The sequence below is a fragment of the Periophthalmus magnuspinnatus genome, chromosome 19, assembly GCF_009829125.3.
Source record: "Periophthalmus magnuspinnatus isolate fPerMag1 chromosome 19, fPerMag1.2.pri, whole genome shotgun sequence".
NCBI classification, from domain to species: Eukaryota; Metazoa; Chordata; class Actinopteri; order Gobiiformes; family Gobiidae; genus Periophthalmus; species Periophthalmus magnuspinnatus.
In genome coordinates, this window is record NC_047144.1 from 12,581,513 (window position 1) to 12,593,736 (window position 12,224).

A 12,224-nucleotide genomic window follows, 5' to 3' on the forward strand; every position below is an offset into this window, starting at 1 on the left:
AAATGTCACCCAGCGCTTTCCACTTCAGAGGAACCAGGCCGAGCTGCGTCAGCCTCTACGCACAAAGGCACTTTCATTTTAATGTACTTCCAGCTATTTCTCATGTAAAAGCATATTTCTTAGGCTGCTTGAATAAATGCAGTAGGTTTAATGCAGATAGTTCACATTCACCCTATACTAGCACAACATAAGCAGTTTTATCAGCCTAGTTTACCATAGTTTATCAGCCAAGTTGAAAGAAAAAGGACAAACTTAACACCTAACATCAGTGCTTGCTCACGTGCTCAGGTCATGTGCGCGTTAGTGAGCTCCATGAACAAAACTCTTTCAGAAATTAAAATGTAAGGAGCCTAAATTAGGCTATAATGAGTCCTTGAAAAATAATTAGGTCTTTAATATAAAAATGTCTGTGTAAGTCCTCAGTGGTCCAGGTATGTCCAGTTGACAGAATTTAATTTTTCTTTTACTTTAATATGAATAATATACATACCATAACAAATGAATAGGCTTATAAACTAGTCAAAAGTCTAAACATTCATTTGGAGCTTATTTTCCACCATTTTCTTTAGACGTTCAATGTGAAATGCTTTGGTTTTGTGGCTTCAGGCATTCACTTTGGGCCCACAGGTGATCGGAAAGTGAAAAAGATCCTCTTTATAAATTGTGCCATGGCTCGTTCAGTCACATTCACAGCAAACCTTTATTCTATTAACGATACAAGGGTAAACACTTAGCAATACAACTTTATCAAGCACAATGATGATGTTCAGGATGATACTCGTCTGCGCTTTGGTTGGGGCTGGCTCCGCGCTGAGCTGCAGGTGGATGGAGCATAAATATAGAGACTACAGAGACAACTCTTTGGGTCTTCTTAACGCAATGGTGAGTTTCCCAAAACGATGCACATTTGTATCTATGAGTATGCCATGTTTTAACTGTTGTGCGTAAATGTATATTCCAGGTGAACAACTCCATCAGTTCCATCAACTCCACTGAAGACGCTGATCTGGAGGATGCCGTAGCCTTCCCAAATGAGCTCTATAACGTTGCATCTAAAGCAATTGTAAGTAGGCAAATGATTCATTATAGTTTGATTGTGCGTAAAAAGTCAACTTTACACAAAACATGCAACATTTCAGAACAAATGATGATGGATTATTTGCATTTTAGACAGAGGAGAGGATCAGATTCGTGGCACAGCTTCTGGATGAGATTGTCGCCCTGTTTGAGGAGGACCAGACGTCTGCGTCCTGGCACGAGAGCGCAGTGGATGACTTTCTCAACGTCATTACGCAGCAAGCAGATGGACTCCGATCATGCGTAAGTGCATCATCTTCTTTTAACATTTTGAATTTCTAGGCTATTATTAAAACATACAAGAACAATCTGAGTCACACTAATGCAATGCATGTTTTCTAGTTTTCTGTTGTTCATGTCAAATCACTCACAACATCTTGTGTTCAGGTTGCATCCCAGAGCCTCAAAAGAAAGAACAGGAAGCTGAGCATGTATTTCAAGAGGCTGTCAACTCTGCTAGAGCAAATGGTATGGCATCTTCAAGATTTAACTTAAAGTCTCAAAATAAAACAATTAAAGGCCAACGTTCTTACGATTTTGATTTTGTTTTTCCTCCTTTTTTAGAGTCATAGTGCAGAAGCCTGGGAATGGATCCACACAGAAGTCAAACTGCATCTCCAAAGAGCAGACCTCCTGATCGCCGCTAAAACCAACTAAAGCCACTCACGACTTATTTATTCATGCATTTATTTATATATTTATTTAAATTAAGAAATAAACTATTTATTTACCACATTTGCTCTTCTTGGGTTGTCAACTATGTCTTAGTTTGAGGATGAACAAGAGAAATGTTTCATACATTTCAACATTGTGACTGGCTTTAAGATAAAAGCATTAGCAAATACATGTCCAAAGTGTCTCACCTTTTGTCTTCTAACCGGTTGCTCCTCAGCTTTACTCGCCATTTCCCTTGATTTTCTTCACAGCAAACAGGTGTCACGCACAAGTGATATTAAAAGTCTGGAGTTTGATTCGTCCAATAAAGTAAATAAAGCCTTATTAAAGTCAAGTATGGATTTAATAATAATAATAATAATAATAATAATAATAATAATAATAATAATAATAATAATAATTCCTAATCTCAGGTGAAGCAGGTGTGTTGTGCAGGTTGCCTCATTCAGTGACGCAATCCTCTTTCACTTTCTGATACACAGGTAAGGTGCGTACACAGGGACCTCCCCGTGAGAAATTCAAAAGCAATTATTCAGGCTATAAACTGCAATAGGTGACGAAACAACGAGAAAGTTAATAAGCTTAATATAAACAAGGAAAGTAAACAAAAAGTGAGTTGAACAATAGCCTTTGACAAAACACGCCGTTTAAACATATTACATCTGAATAATAGTGTAGCAGTATTAAATCTGGTAAATCCATCTATCCATCCATCTGTCCATCCATCTATCCATCCATCTATCCATCCATCCATCCAGCCATGCATTTTCTGCCGCTTATCCGAGGCCGGGTCGCGGGGGCAGCAGTCTAAGCAGAGACTCACAGACCTCCCCCTCCCCGGACACGTCCTCCAGCTCCTCCGGTGGGACACCAAGGCGTTCCCAGACCAGCCGAGAGATACAGTCCCTCCAGCGTGTCCTGGGTCTTCCCCGGGGCCTCCTCCCGGCGGGACATGCCCGGAACACCCCCCTAGGGAGGCATCCAGGATCTGGTAAATAATAAAAATAATAACAATAATTAAAAAATAAATCGACATTTAAGAGTAATTTAACTTTAAAGGACAATTCCCATATTCTATTTTAAAAAGCCTATAGTGTAATATCTTAAAAAGCATTATTATAATACAATTACGCACTATAAGCATCATTACGCACAAAGATTTGGGACTGATTTGGCGTTTGCACACAATTTCACAATAAAGCACACGTTTTTAGCATTGTCTTATAGTGTTTTTGATGTTGTTGGGTTTTTTTTTCATAGCCTACTCATTAATATATTATTTATGCTACGTGAATAGTGATTATTTTTTGTATACTTTTTGTATTTGTAATATTGTAATGTTTTTCAGCTTGTCTTGTCGCTGATGTAATCTAAGAAGGTTGTAAGAATGTGAAAACAAACGTGCAATTGGAAGACACTATCCTTGAATTCCCCAGGTAAGTAGAAAACGAAACTAGGTGGCGCCAAAGACTCAGGTGTGTATTTAAATGCAGGCTTGAGGCTATGATCCAAAGAATCAAGCCTGAGGATACATCTGAATTTCATTGACTTCACAAAACGGTGGATTTTTACCCAGCAGCTCTCAAGACATTTAGTTTCAAACTCTTCTGAACAAAATGATGAACAAGATCCTGTTGGTGTGCCTCCTTTTCAACGCAGGCTCCTCGCTGACCTGCAAATGGATGGACAGGGATTTTAAACTCTACAGCGAAAGTCTTTTGGCTCTTCTCAAAACAATGGTAAGTTTAGACAGTTACGCACAGTTGTAGTCCATTACGTGCTTATGTAGAACTAATATGCATATATATTTTTTTCTAATCTAGAAAAACAACTCCACTGATGACATTGACCTGGACAATGTTGTGTTCTTCCCAAATGAGCTGTACAACCACGCGTCCAAAGAGTCGGTAAGTGAAGATTTTGATTTAAAACCCTAAATAATAAATATTCCAATTATAATTGCTATTTTGTATTGTATTTTAGCACGAAGAAAGACTCCATTTTGTGGCACATGTCTTGGATGAGATTTATGCCCTGTTTGAAGAGAACCAAACGCATGCGTCCTGGCCCGAGAGCGCAGTGGAGGACTTTTTGGACCTTATTTCGCAGCAGGCAAACGGCGTGAGAGGCTGCGTAAGTCTCATATCCAAAGATCTCAGCGTAATATACATAAATAACAGTCGTGAAATGGATGAGTGACTGTTATGTCTTTGTGTTGCCAGGTTGAGAAGCAAGCTCTAACTCAGCACAAAAAGAGTCACAGGAAGATGACCATGTATTTTAAGAGACTTTCTCGGCACGTCCTACAGCACATGGTAAGTTGTTTAAAATTGTCGAGAGAAAAAAAAACAAACAATGATAATTATTCTACAGTTTTAACAAAATAAGGTACATTTAAAGATGTTGAATGATAATCACACAAACTGTTCATTTATTTCCTGTAGGACTACAGCGCTGATGCCTGGGAATTTGTCCGGGAAGAAGTCCGAATCCATCTCCATAGAGTGCACCTGCTGGCCTCCTCTTAAACCACCACAACATCAGAATCATGGATCATAATTAACCGTTTTAATTGTATAACTGACCTCATATTTATTATATTTATTATATTTATTGTATTTATTGTGTTTTATGAAGAATATTTAAAATGGAACTGACTCAAAAGTATGTGTTATACATTTTTGTACTGTATTTTTGCACTGTTGAAATGAATAAAATGTAGGATTTTAATAGATTTTAAGAAGTTTATGTTGTGTTGCTGTAGCTCAATTTGAAAAGGTCTTAATCAGGGGTGCCCAAACTCTTTTCACCAAAGGCCATATCTTGAAAAATATGCGACACTGAGGGACACAGATATTACAGTGCTACAGGGCAATACAGTGGATAATTCAGATGGGTGCATTTAACATACTTTAAATAAGTATGTACTATAAATAAGTATTTAAAGTATGACAGTGCAATGTGATGTTATTTAGGTTATATTGGTAGGATTACTCAAATTTGTGGTAAAAAGTACTGATTATGATCAATTGGGCCAGTTCAACTGAACTGACCTGAGGGCCAATAAAAATTGGTCTGAGAGCCGCATTTGGTCCCTGGGGCATAGTTTGGACACTCCTGGTCTTAATAGCCTAATAATCAACTATTGAAAATCTTACACATAAGCTCAAAGCTTTGCTGTATAGAGATGGTGATTTAGTCTTTAGTCTTAAAATAAAACAAGACATTCTATGAAAGATCTTTAACAAACAACTAGTTTTTAATTCATGAATCGGATTTATACAGCGCCTTTCATGACACCCAAGGCTCTTTACAGTGCATTATTCATTCACTCCACACTTGGTGTTTGTAAGCTACTACTGTAGCCACAGCTACCCTGGGGCAGACTGGTGGAAACAATCTGCGCCATCAGCTCCTCCAATACCAACACTCACATACACACCACTTTCATATGGCAATGGTTTTAACAGATTGTGTGCACTGGCTGGTTTGACTGAAATGAAGCCTATGGGAAGAATGAGAGATTTGTTTTGGAGGGGCACTTTAATATTTGAAAAACAGTTTACATTTTAGCTGTGTATTTCTTGTAAATACCATACCAAGTGATCTATTAGACATGAAATGGTTGCAACCAGACACCAAACATAAAAGTCATAGGCCTGACTTCAGTTTTCTGTAAACTCCATATTCCATTTCTACTCTCTCTTGTGATAATAATAATAATAATAATAATAATAATAATAATAATAATAATAATAATAATAATAATAATAATAATAATAATAATAATAATAATAATAATAATAATGTAAAATAACATTATTTCTTCTTTGAGCAGCAGAGCTGTTCATTTATGCCTTAGCCTTCCATTTATATCACCATCTGGTATAAAACGTACTGAAACATCAGTTAACTTTAGCCTACGGACCTAAATTTGTGTGAAGTGCAGTTCTCTGAGTTATTTTCACCGCGTTGTGGACAACAAGCGAAATGTCACCCAGCGCTTTCCACTTCAGAGGAACCAGGCCGAGCTGCGTCAGCCTCTACGCACAAAGGCACTTTCATTTTAATGTACTTCCAGCTATTTCTCATGTAAAAGCATATTTCTTAGGCTGCTTGAATAAATGCAGTAGGTTTAATGCAGATAGTTCACATTCACCCTATACTAGCACAACATAAGCAGTTTTATCAGCCTAGTTTACCATAGTTTATCAGCCAAGTTGAAAGAAAAAGGACAAACTTAACACCTAACATCAGTGCTTGCTCACGTGCTCAGGTCATGTGCGCGTTAGTGAGCTCCATGAACAAAACTCTTTCAGAAATTAAAATGTAAGGAGCCTAAATTAGGCTATAATGAGTCCTTGAAAAATAATTAGGTCTTTAATATAAAAATGTCTGTGTAAGTCCTCAGTGGTCCAGGTATGTCCAGTTGACAGAATTTAATTTTTCTTTTACTTTAATATGAATAATATACATACCATAACAAATGAATAGGCTTATAAACTAGTCAAAAGTCTAAACATTCATTTGGAGCTTATTTTCCACCATTTTCTTTAGACGTTCAATGTGAAATGCTTTGGTTTTGTGGCTTCAGGCATTCACTTTGGGCCCACAGGTGATCGGAAAGTGAAAAAGATCCTCTTTATAAATTGTGCCATGGCTCGTTCAGTCACATTCACAGCAAACCTTTATTCTATTAACGATACAAGGGTAAACACTTAGCAATACAACTTTATCAAGCACAATGATGATGTTCAGGATGATACTCGTCTGCGCTTTGGTTGGGGCTGGCTCCGCGCTGAGCTGCAGGTGGATGGAGCATAAATATAGAGACTACAGAGACAACTCTTTGGGTCTTCTTAACGCAATGGTGAGTTTCCCAAAACGATGCACATTTGTATCTATGAGTATGCCATGTTTTAACTGTTGTGCGTAAATGTATATTCCAGGTGAACAACTCCATCAGTTCCATCAACTCCACTGAAGACGCTGATCTGGAGGATGCCGTAGCCTTCCCAAATGAGCTCTATAACGTTGCATCTAAAGCAATTGTAAGTAGGCAAATGATTCATTATAGTTTGATTGTGCGTAAAAAGTCAACTTTACACAAAACATGCAACATTTCAGAACAAATGATGATGGATTATTTGCATTTTAGACAGAGGAGAGGATCAGATTCGTGGCACAGCTTCTGGATGAGATTGTCGCCCTGTTTGAGGAGGACCAGACCTCTGCGTCCTGGCACGAGAGCGCAGTGGATGACTTTCTCAACGTCATTACGCAGCAAGCAGATGGACTCCGATCATGCGTAAGTGCATCTTCTTCTTTTAACATTTTGAATTTCTAGGCTATTATTAAAACATACAAGAACAATCTGAGTCACACTAATGCAATGCATGTTTTCTAGTTTTCTGTTGTTCATGTCAAATCACTCACAACATCTTGTGTTCAGGTTGCATCCCAGAGCCTCAATAGAAAGAACAGGAAGCTGAGCATGTATTTCAAGAGGCTGTCAACTCTGCTAGAGCAAATGGTATGGCATCTTCAAGATTTAACTTAAAGTCTCAAAATAAAACAATTAAAGGCCAACGTTCTTACGATTTTGATTTTGTTTTTCCTCCTTTTTTAGAGTCATAGTGCAGAAGCCTGGGAATGGATCCACACAGAAGTCAAACTGCATCTCCAAAGAGCAGACCTCCTGATCGCCGCTAAAACCAACTAAAGCCACTCACGACTTATTTATTCATGCATTTATTTATATATTTATTTAAATTAAGAAATAAACTATTTATTTACCACATTTGCTCTTCTTGGGTTGTCAACTATGTCTTAGTTTGAGGATGAACAAGAGAAATGTTTCATACATTTCAACATTGTGACTGGCTTTAAGATAAAAGCATTAGCAAATACATGTCCAAAGTGTCTCACCTTTTGTCTTCTAACCGGTTGCTCCTCAGCTTTACTCGCCATTTCCCTTGATTTTCTTCACAGCAAACAGGTGTCACGCACAAGTGATATTAAAAGTCTGGAGTTTGATTCGTCCAATAAAGTAAATAAAGCCTTATTAAAGTCAAGTATGGATTTAATAATAATAATAATAATAATAATAATAATAATAATAATAATAATAATAATAATAATAATAATAATAATAATAATAATAATTCCTAATCTCAGGTGAAGCAGGTGTGTTGTGCAGGTTGCCTCATTCAGTGACGCAATCCTCTTTCACTTTCTGATACACAGGTAAGGTGCGTACACAGGGACCTCCCCGTGAGAAATTCAAAAGCAATTATTCAGGCTATAAACTGCAATAGGTGACGAAACAACGAGAAAGTTAATAAGCTTAATATAAACAAGGAAAGTAAACAAAAAGTGAGTTGAACAATAGCCTTTGACAAAACACGCCGTTTAAACATATTACATCTGAATAATAGTGTAGCAGTATTAAATCTGGTAAATCCATCTATCCATCCATCTGTCCATCCATCTATCCATCCATCTATCCATCCATCCATCCAGCCATGCATTTTCTGCCGCTTATCCGAGGCCGGGTCGCGGGGGCAGCAGTCTAAGCAGAGACTCACAGACCTCCCCCTCCCCGGACACGTCCTCCAGCTCCTCCGGTGGGACACCAAGGCGTTCCCAGACCAGCCGAGAGATACAGTCCCTCCAGCGTGTCCTGGGTCTTCCCCGGGGCCTCCTCCCGGCGGGACATGCCCGGAACACCCCCCTAGGGAGGCATCCAGGATCTGGTAAATAATAAAAATAATAACAATAATTAAAAAATAAATCGACATTTAAGAGTAATTTAACTTTAAAGGACAATTCCCATATTCTATTTTAAAAAGCCTATAGTGTAATATCTTAAAAAGCATTATTATAATACAATTACGCACTATAAGCATCATTACGCACAAAGATTTGGGACTGATTTGGCGTTTGCACACAATTTCACAATAAAGCACACGTTTTTAGCATTGTCTTATAGTGTTTTTGATGTTGTTGGGTTTTTTTTTCATAGCCTACTCATTAATATATTATTTATGCTACGTGAATAGTGATTATTTTTTGTATACTTTTTGTATTTGTAATATTGTAATGTTTTTCAGCTTGTCTTGTCGCTGATGTAATCTAAGAAGGTTGTAAGAATGTGAAAACAAACGTGCAATTGGAAGACACTATCCTTGAATTCCCCAGGTAAGTAGAAAACGAAACTAGGTGGCGCCAAAGACTCAGGTGTGTATTTAAATGCAGGCTTGAGGCTATGATCCAAAGAATCAAGCCTGAGGATACATCTGAATTTCATTGACTTCACAAAACGGTGGATTTTTACCCAGCAGCTCTCAAGACATTTAGTTTCAAACTCTTCTGAACAAAATGATGAACAAGATCCTGTTGGTGTGCCTCCTTTTCAACGCAGGCTCCTCGCTGACCTGCAAATGGATGGACAGGGATTTTAAACTCTACAGCGAAAGTCTTTTGGCTCTTCTCAAAACAATGGTAAGTTTAGACAGTTACGCACAGTTGTAGTCCATTACGTGCTTATGTAGAACTAATATGCATATATATTTTTTTCTAATCTAGAAAAACAACTCCACTGATGACATTGACCTGGACAATGTTGTGTTCTTCCCAAATGAGCTGTACAACCACGCGTCCAAAGAGTCGGTAAGTGAAGATTTTGATTTAAAACCCTAAATAATAAATATTCCAATTATAATTGCTATTTTGTATTGTATTTTAGCACGAAGAAAGACTCCATTTTGTGGCACATGTCTTGGATGAGATTTATGCCCTGTTTGAAGAGAACCAAACGCATGCGTCCTGGCCCGAGAGCGCAGTGGAGGACTTTTTGGACCTTATTTCGCAGCAGGCAAACGGCGTGAGAGGCTGCGTAAGTCTCATATCCAAAGATCTCAGCGTAATATACATAAATAACAGTCGTGAAATGGATGAGTGACTGTTATGTCTTTGTGTTGCCAGGTTGAGAAGCAAGCTCTAACTCCGCACAAAAAGAGTCATAGGAAGATGACCATGTATTTTAAGAGACTTTCTCGGCACGTCCTACAGCACATGGTAAGTTGTTTAAAATTGTCGAGAGAAAAAAAAACAAACAATGATAATTATTCTACAGTTTTAACAAAATAAGGTACATTTAAAGATGTTGAATGATAATCACACAAACTGTTCATTTATTTCCTGTAGGACTACAGCGCTGATGCCTGGGAATTTGTCCGGGAAGAAGTCCGAATCCATCTCCATAGAGTGCACCTGCTGGCCTCCTCTTAAACCACCACAACATCAGAATCATGGATCATAATTAACCGTTTTAATTGTATAACTGACCTCATATTTATTATATTTATTATATTTATTATATTTATTGTATTTATTGTGTTTTATGAAGAATATTTAAAATGGAACTGACTCAAAAGTATATGTTATACATTTTTGTACTGTATTTTTGCACTGTTGAAATGAATAAAATGTAGAATTTTAATAGATTTTAAGAAGTTTTGTTGTGTTGCTGTAGCTCAATTTGAAAAGGTCTTAATCAGGGGTGCCCAAACTCTTTTCACCAAAGGCCATATCTTGAAAAATATGCGACACTGAGGGCCACAGATATTACAGTGCTACAGGGCAATACAGTGGATAATTCAGATGGGTGCATTTAACATACTTTAAATAAGTATGTACTATAAATAAGTATTTAAAGTATGACAGTGCAATGTGATGTTATTTAGGTTATATTGGTAGGATTACTCAAATTTGTGGTAAAAAGTACTGATTATGATCAATTGGGCCAGTTCAACTGAACTGACCTGAGGGCCAATAAAAATTGGTCTGAGAGCCGCATTTGGTCCCTGGGGCATAGTTTGGACACTCCTGGTCTTAATAGCCTAATAATCAACTATTGAAAATCTTACACATAAGCTCAAAGCTTTGCTGTATAGAGATGGTGATTTAGTCTTTAGTCTTAAAATAAAACAAGACATTCTATGAAAGATCTTTAACAAACAACTAGTTTTTAATTCATGATCGGATTTATACAGCGCCTTTCATGACACCCAAGGCTCTTTACAGTGCATTATTCATTCACTCCACACTTGGTGTTTGTAAGCTACTACTGTAGCCACAGCTACCCTGGGGCAGACTGGTGGAAACAATCTGCGCCATCAGCTCCTCCAATACCAACACTCACATACACACCACTTTCATATGGCAATGGTTTTAACAGATTGTGTGCACTGGCTGGTTTGACTGAAATGAAGCCTATGGGAAGAATGAGAGATTTGTTTTGGAGGGGCACTTTAATATTTGAAAAACAGTTTACATTTTAGCTGTGTATTTCTTGTAAATACCATACCAAGTGATCTATTAGACATGAAATGGTTGCAACCAGACACCAAACATAAAAGTCATAGGCCTGACTTCAGTTTTCTGTAAACTCCATATTCCATTTCTACTCTCTCTTGTGATAATAATAATAACAATAATAATACTAATACTAATACTACTAATACTACTACTACTACTACTACTACTACTACTACTACTACTACTACTAATAATAATAATAATAATAATAATAATAATAATAATAATAATAATAATGTAAAATATCATTATTTCTTCTTTGAGCAGCAGAGCTGTTCATTTATGCCTTAGTCTTCCATTTATATCACCATCTGGTATAAAACGTACTGAAACATCAGTTAACTTTAGCCTACGGACCTAAATTTGTGTGAAGTGCAGTTCTCTGAGTTATTTTCACCGCGTTGTGGACAACAAGCGAAATGTCACCCAGCGCTTTCCACTTCAGAGGAACCAGGCCGAGCTGCGTCAGCCTCTACGCACAAAGGCACTTTCATTTTAATGTACTTCCAGCTATTTCTCATGTAAAAGCAGATTTCTTAGGCTGCTTGAATAAATGCAGTAGGTTTAATGCAGATAGTTCACATTCACCCTATACTAGCACAACATAAGCAGTTTTATCAGCCTAGTTTACCATAGTTTATCAGCCAAGTTGAAAGAAAAAGGACAAACTTAACACCTAACATCAGTGCTTGCTCACGTGCTCAGGTCATGTGCGCGTTAGTGAGCTCCATGAACAAAACTCTTTCAGAAATTAAAATGTCAGGAGCCTAAATTAGGCTATAATGAGTTCTTGAAAAATAATTAAGCCTTTAATATAAAAATGTCTGTGTAAGCCCTCAGTGGTCCAGGTATGTCCAGTTGACAGAATTAAATTTTTCTTTTACTTTAATATGAATAATATACATACCATAACAAATGAATAGGCTTATAAACTAGGCAAAAGTCTAAACATTCATTTGGAGCTTATTTTCCACCATTTTCTTTAGACGTTCAATGTGAAATGCTTTGGTTTTGTGGCTTCAGGTATTCACTTTGGGCCCACAGGTGATCGGAAAGTGAAAAAGATCCTCTCTATAAATTGGGCCATGGCT

General features: G+C 37.4%; 3 protein-coding genes across 3 annotated transcripts; all 3 read left to right on the forward strand.

Annotated features, from left to right (window-relative positions):
- Positions 1-696: 696 nt before the first annotated feature.
- On the forward strand, positions 697-1,734 carry LOC117386856 (interferon a3-like). Its single transcript, XM_033984225.2, has 5 exons — positions 697-882; positions 962-1,063; positions 1,171-1,320; positions 1,465-1,545; positions 1,642-1,734. The coding sequence occupies exons 1-5, from the start codon at positions 757-759 to the stop codon at positions 1,732-1,734; spliced, it is 552 nt and encodes a 183-aa protein (XP_033840116.2). The 5' UTR covers positions 697-756.
- Positions 1,735-3,368: 1,634 nt separating this feature from the next.
- Positions 3,369-4,300, forward strand: LOC117386860 (interferon a3-like). The gene is made up of 5 exons (XM_033984230.2): positions 3,369-3,491; positions 3,576-3,659; positions 3,736-3,885; positions 3,984-4,067; positions 4,197-4,300. The coding sequence occupies exons 1-5, from the start codon at positions 3,369-3,371 to the stop codon at positions 4,278-4,280; spliced, it is 525 nt and encodes a 174-aa protein (XP_033840121.1). The 3' UTR covers positions 4,281-4,300.
- Positions 4,301-6,436: 2,136 nt separating this feature from the next.
- On the forward strand, positions 6,437-10,064 carry LOC117387707 (uncharacterized). The gene is made up of 10 exons (XM_033985246.2): positions 6,437-6,622; positions 6,702-6,803; positions 6,911-7,060; positions 7,205-7,285; positions 7,382-7,459; positions 9,112-9,255; positions 9,340-9,423; positions 9,500-9,653; positions 9,752-9,831; positions 9,961-10,064. Exons 1-10 carry the CDS (start codon positions 6,497-6,499, stop codon positions 10,042-10,044), a joined length of 1,083 nt encoding a protein of 360 aa, XP_033841137.2. The 5' UTR covers positions 6,437-6,496; the 3' UTR covers positions 10,045-10,064.
- The last annotated feature ends 2,160 nt before the right edge of the window (positions 10,065-12,224 follow it).

Bases quoted from the DNA above. Each gene is read 5' to 3' on its own strand.
- LOC117386856 (XM_033984225.2), top strand. From the start codon at position 757: ATGATGATGTTCAGGATGATACTCGTCTGCGCTTTGGTTGGGGCTGGC. The intron at 1,321-1,464 runs GTAAGTGCATCA...TCTTGTGTTCAG, and splicing joins CAGATGGACTCCGATCATGC to GTTGCATCCCAGAGCCTCAA. The intron at 1,546-1,641 runs GTATGGCATCTT...CTCCTTTTTTAG, and splicing joins CAACTCTGCTAGAGCAAATG to AGTCATAGTGCAGAAGCCTG.
- LOC117386860 (XM_033984230.2), top strand. From the start codon at position 3,369: ATGATGAACAAGATCCTGTTGGTGTGCCTCCTTTTCAACGCAGGCTCC. The intron at 3,886-3,983 runs GTAAGTCTCATA...CAGGTTGAGAAG, and splicing joins CAAACGGCGTGAGAGGCTGC to CAAGCTCTAACTCAGCACAA. The intron at 4,068-4,196 runs GTAAGTTGTTTA...TATTTCCTGTAG, and splicing joins GGCACGTCCTACAGCACATG to GACTACAGCGCTGATGCCTG.
- LOC117387707 (XM_033985246.2), top strand. From the start codon at position 6,497: ATGATGATGTTCAGGATGATACTCGTCTGCGCTTTGGTTGGGGCTGGC. The intron at 9,256-9,339 runs GTAAGTTTAGAC...TTTCTAATCTAG, and splicing joins TGGCTCTTCTCAAAACAATG to AAAAACAACTCCACTGATGA. The intron at 9,654-9,751 runs GTCTCATATCCA...TTGAGAAGCAAG, and splicing joins CGGCGTGAGAGGCTGCGTAA to CTCTAACTCCGCACAAAAAG.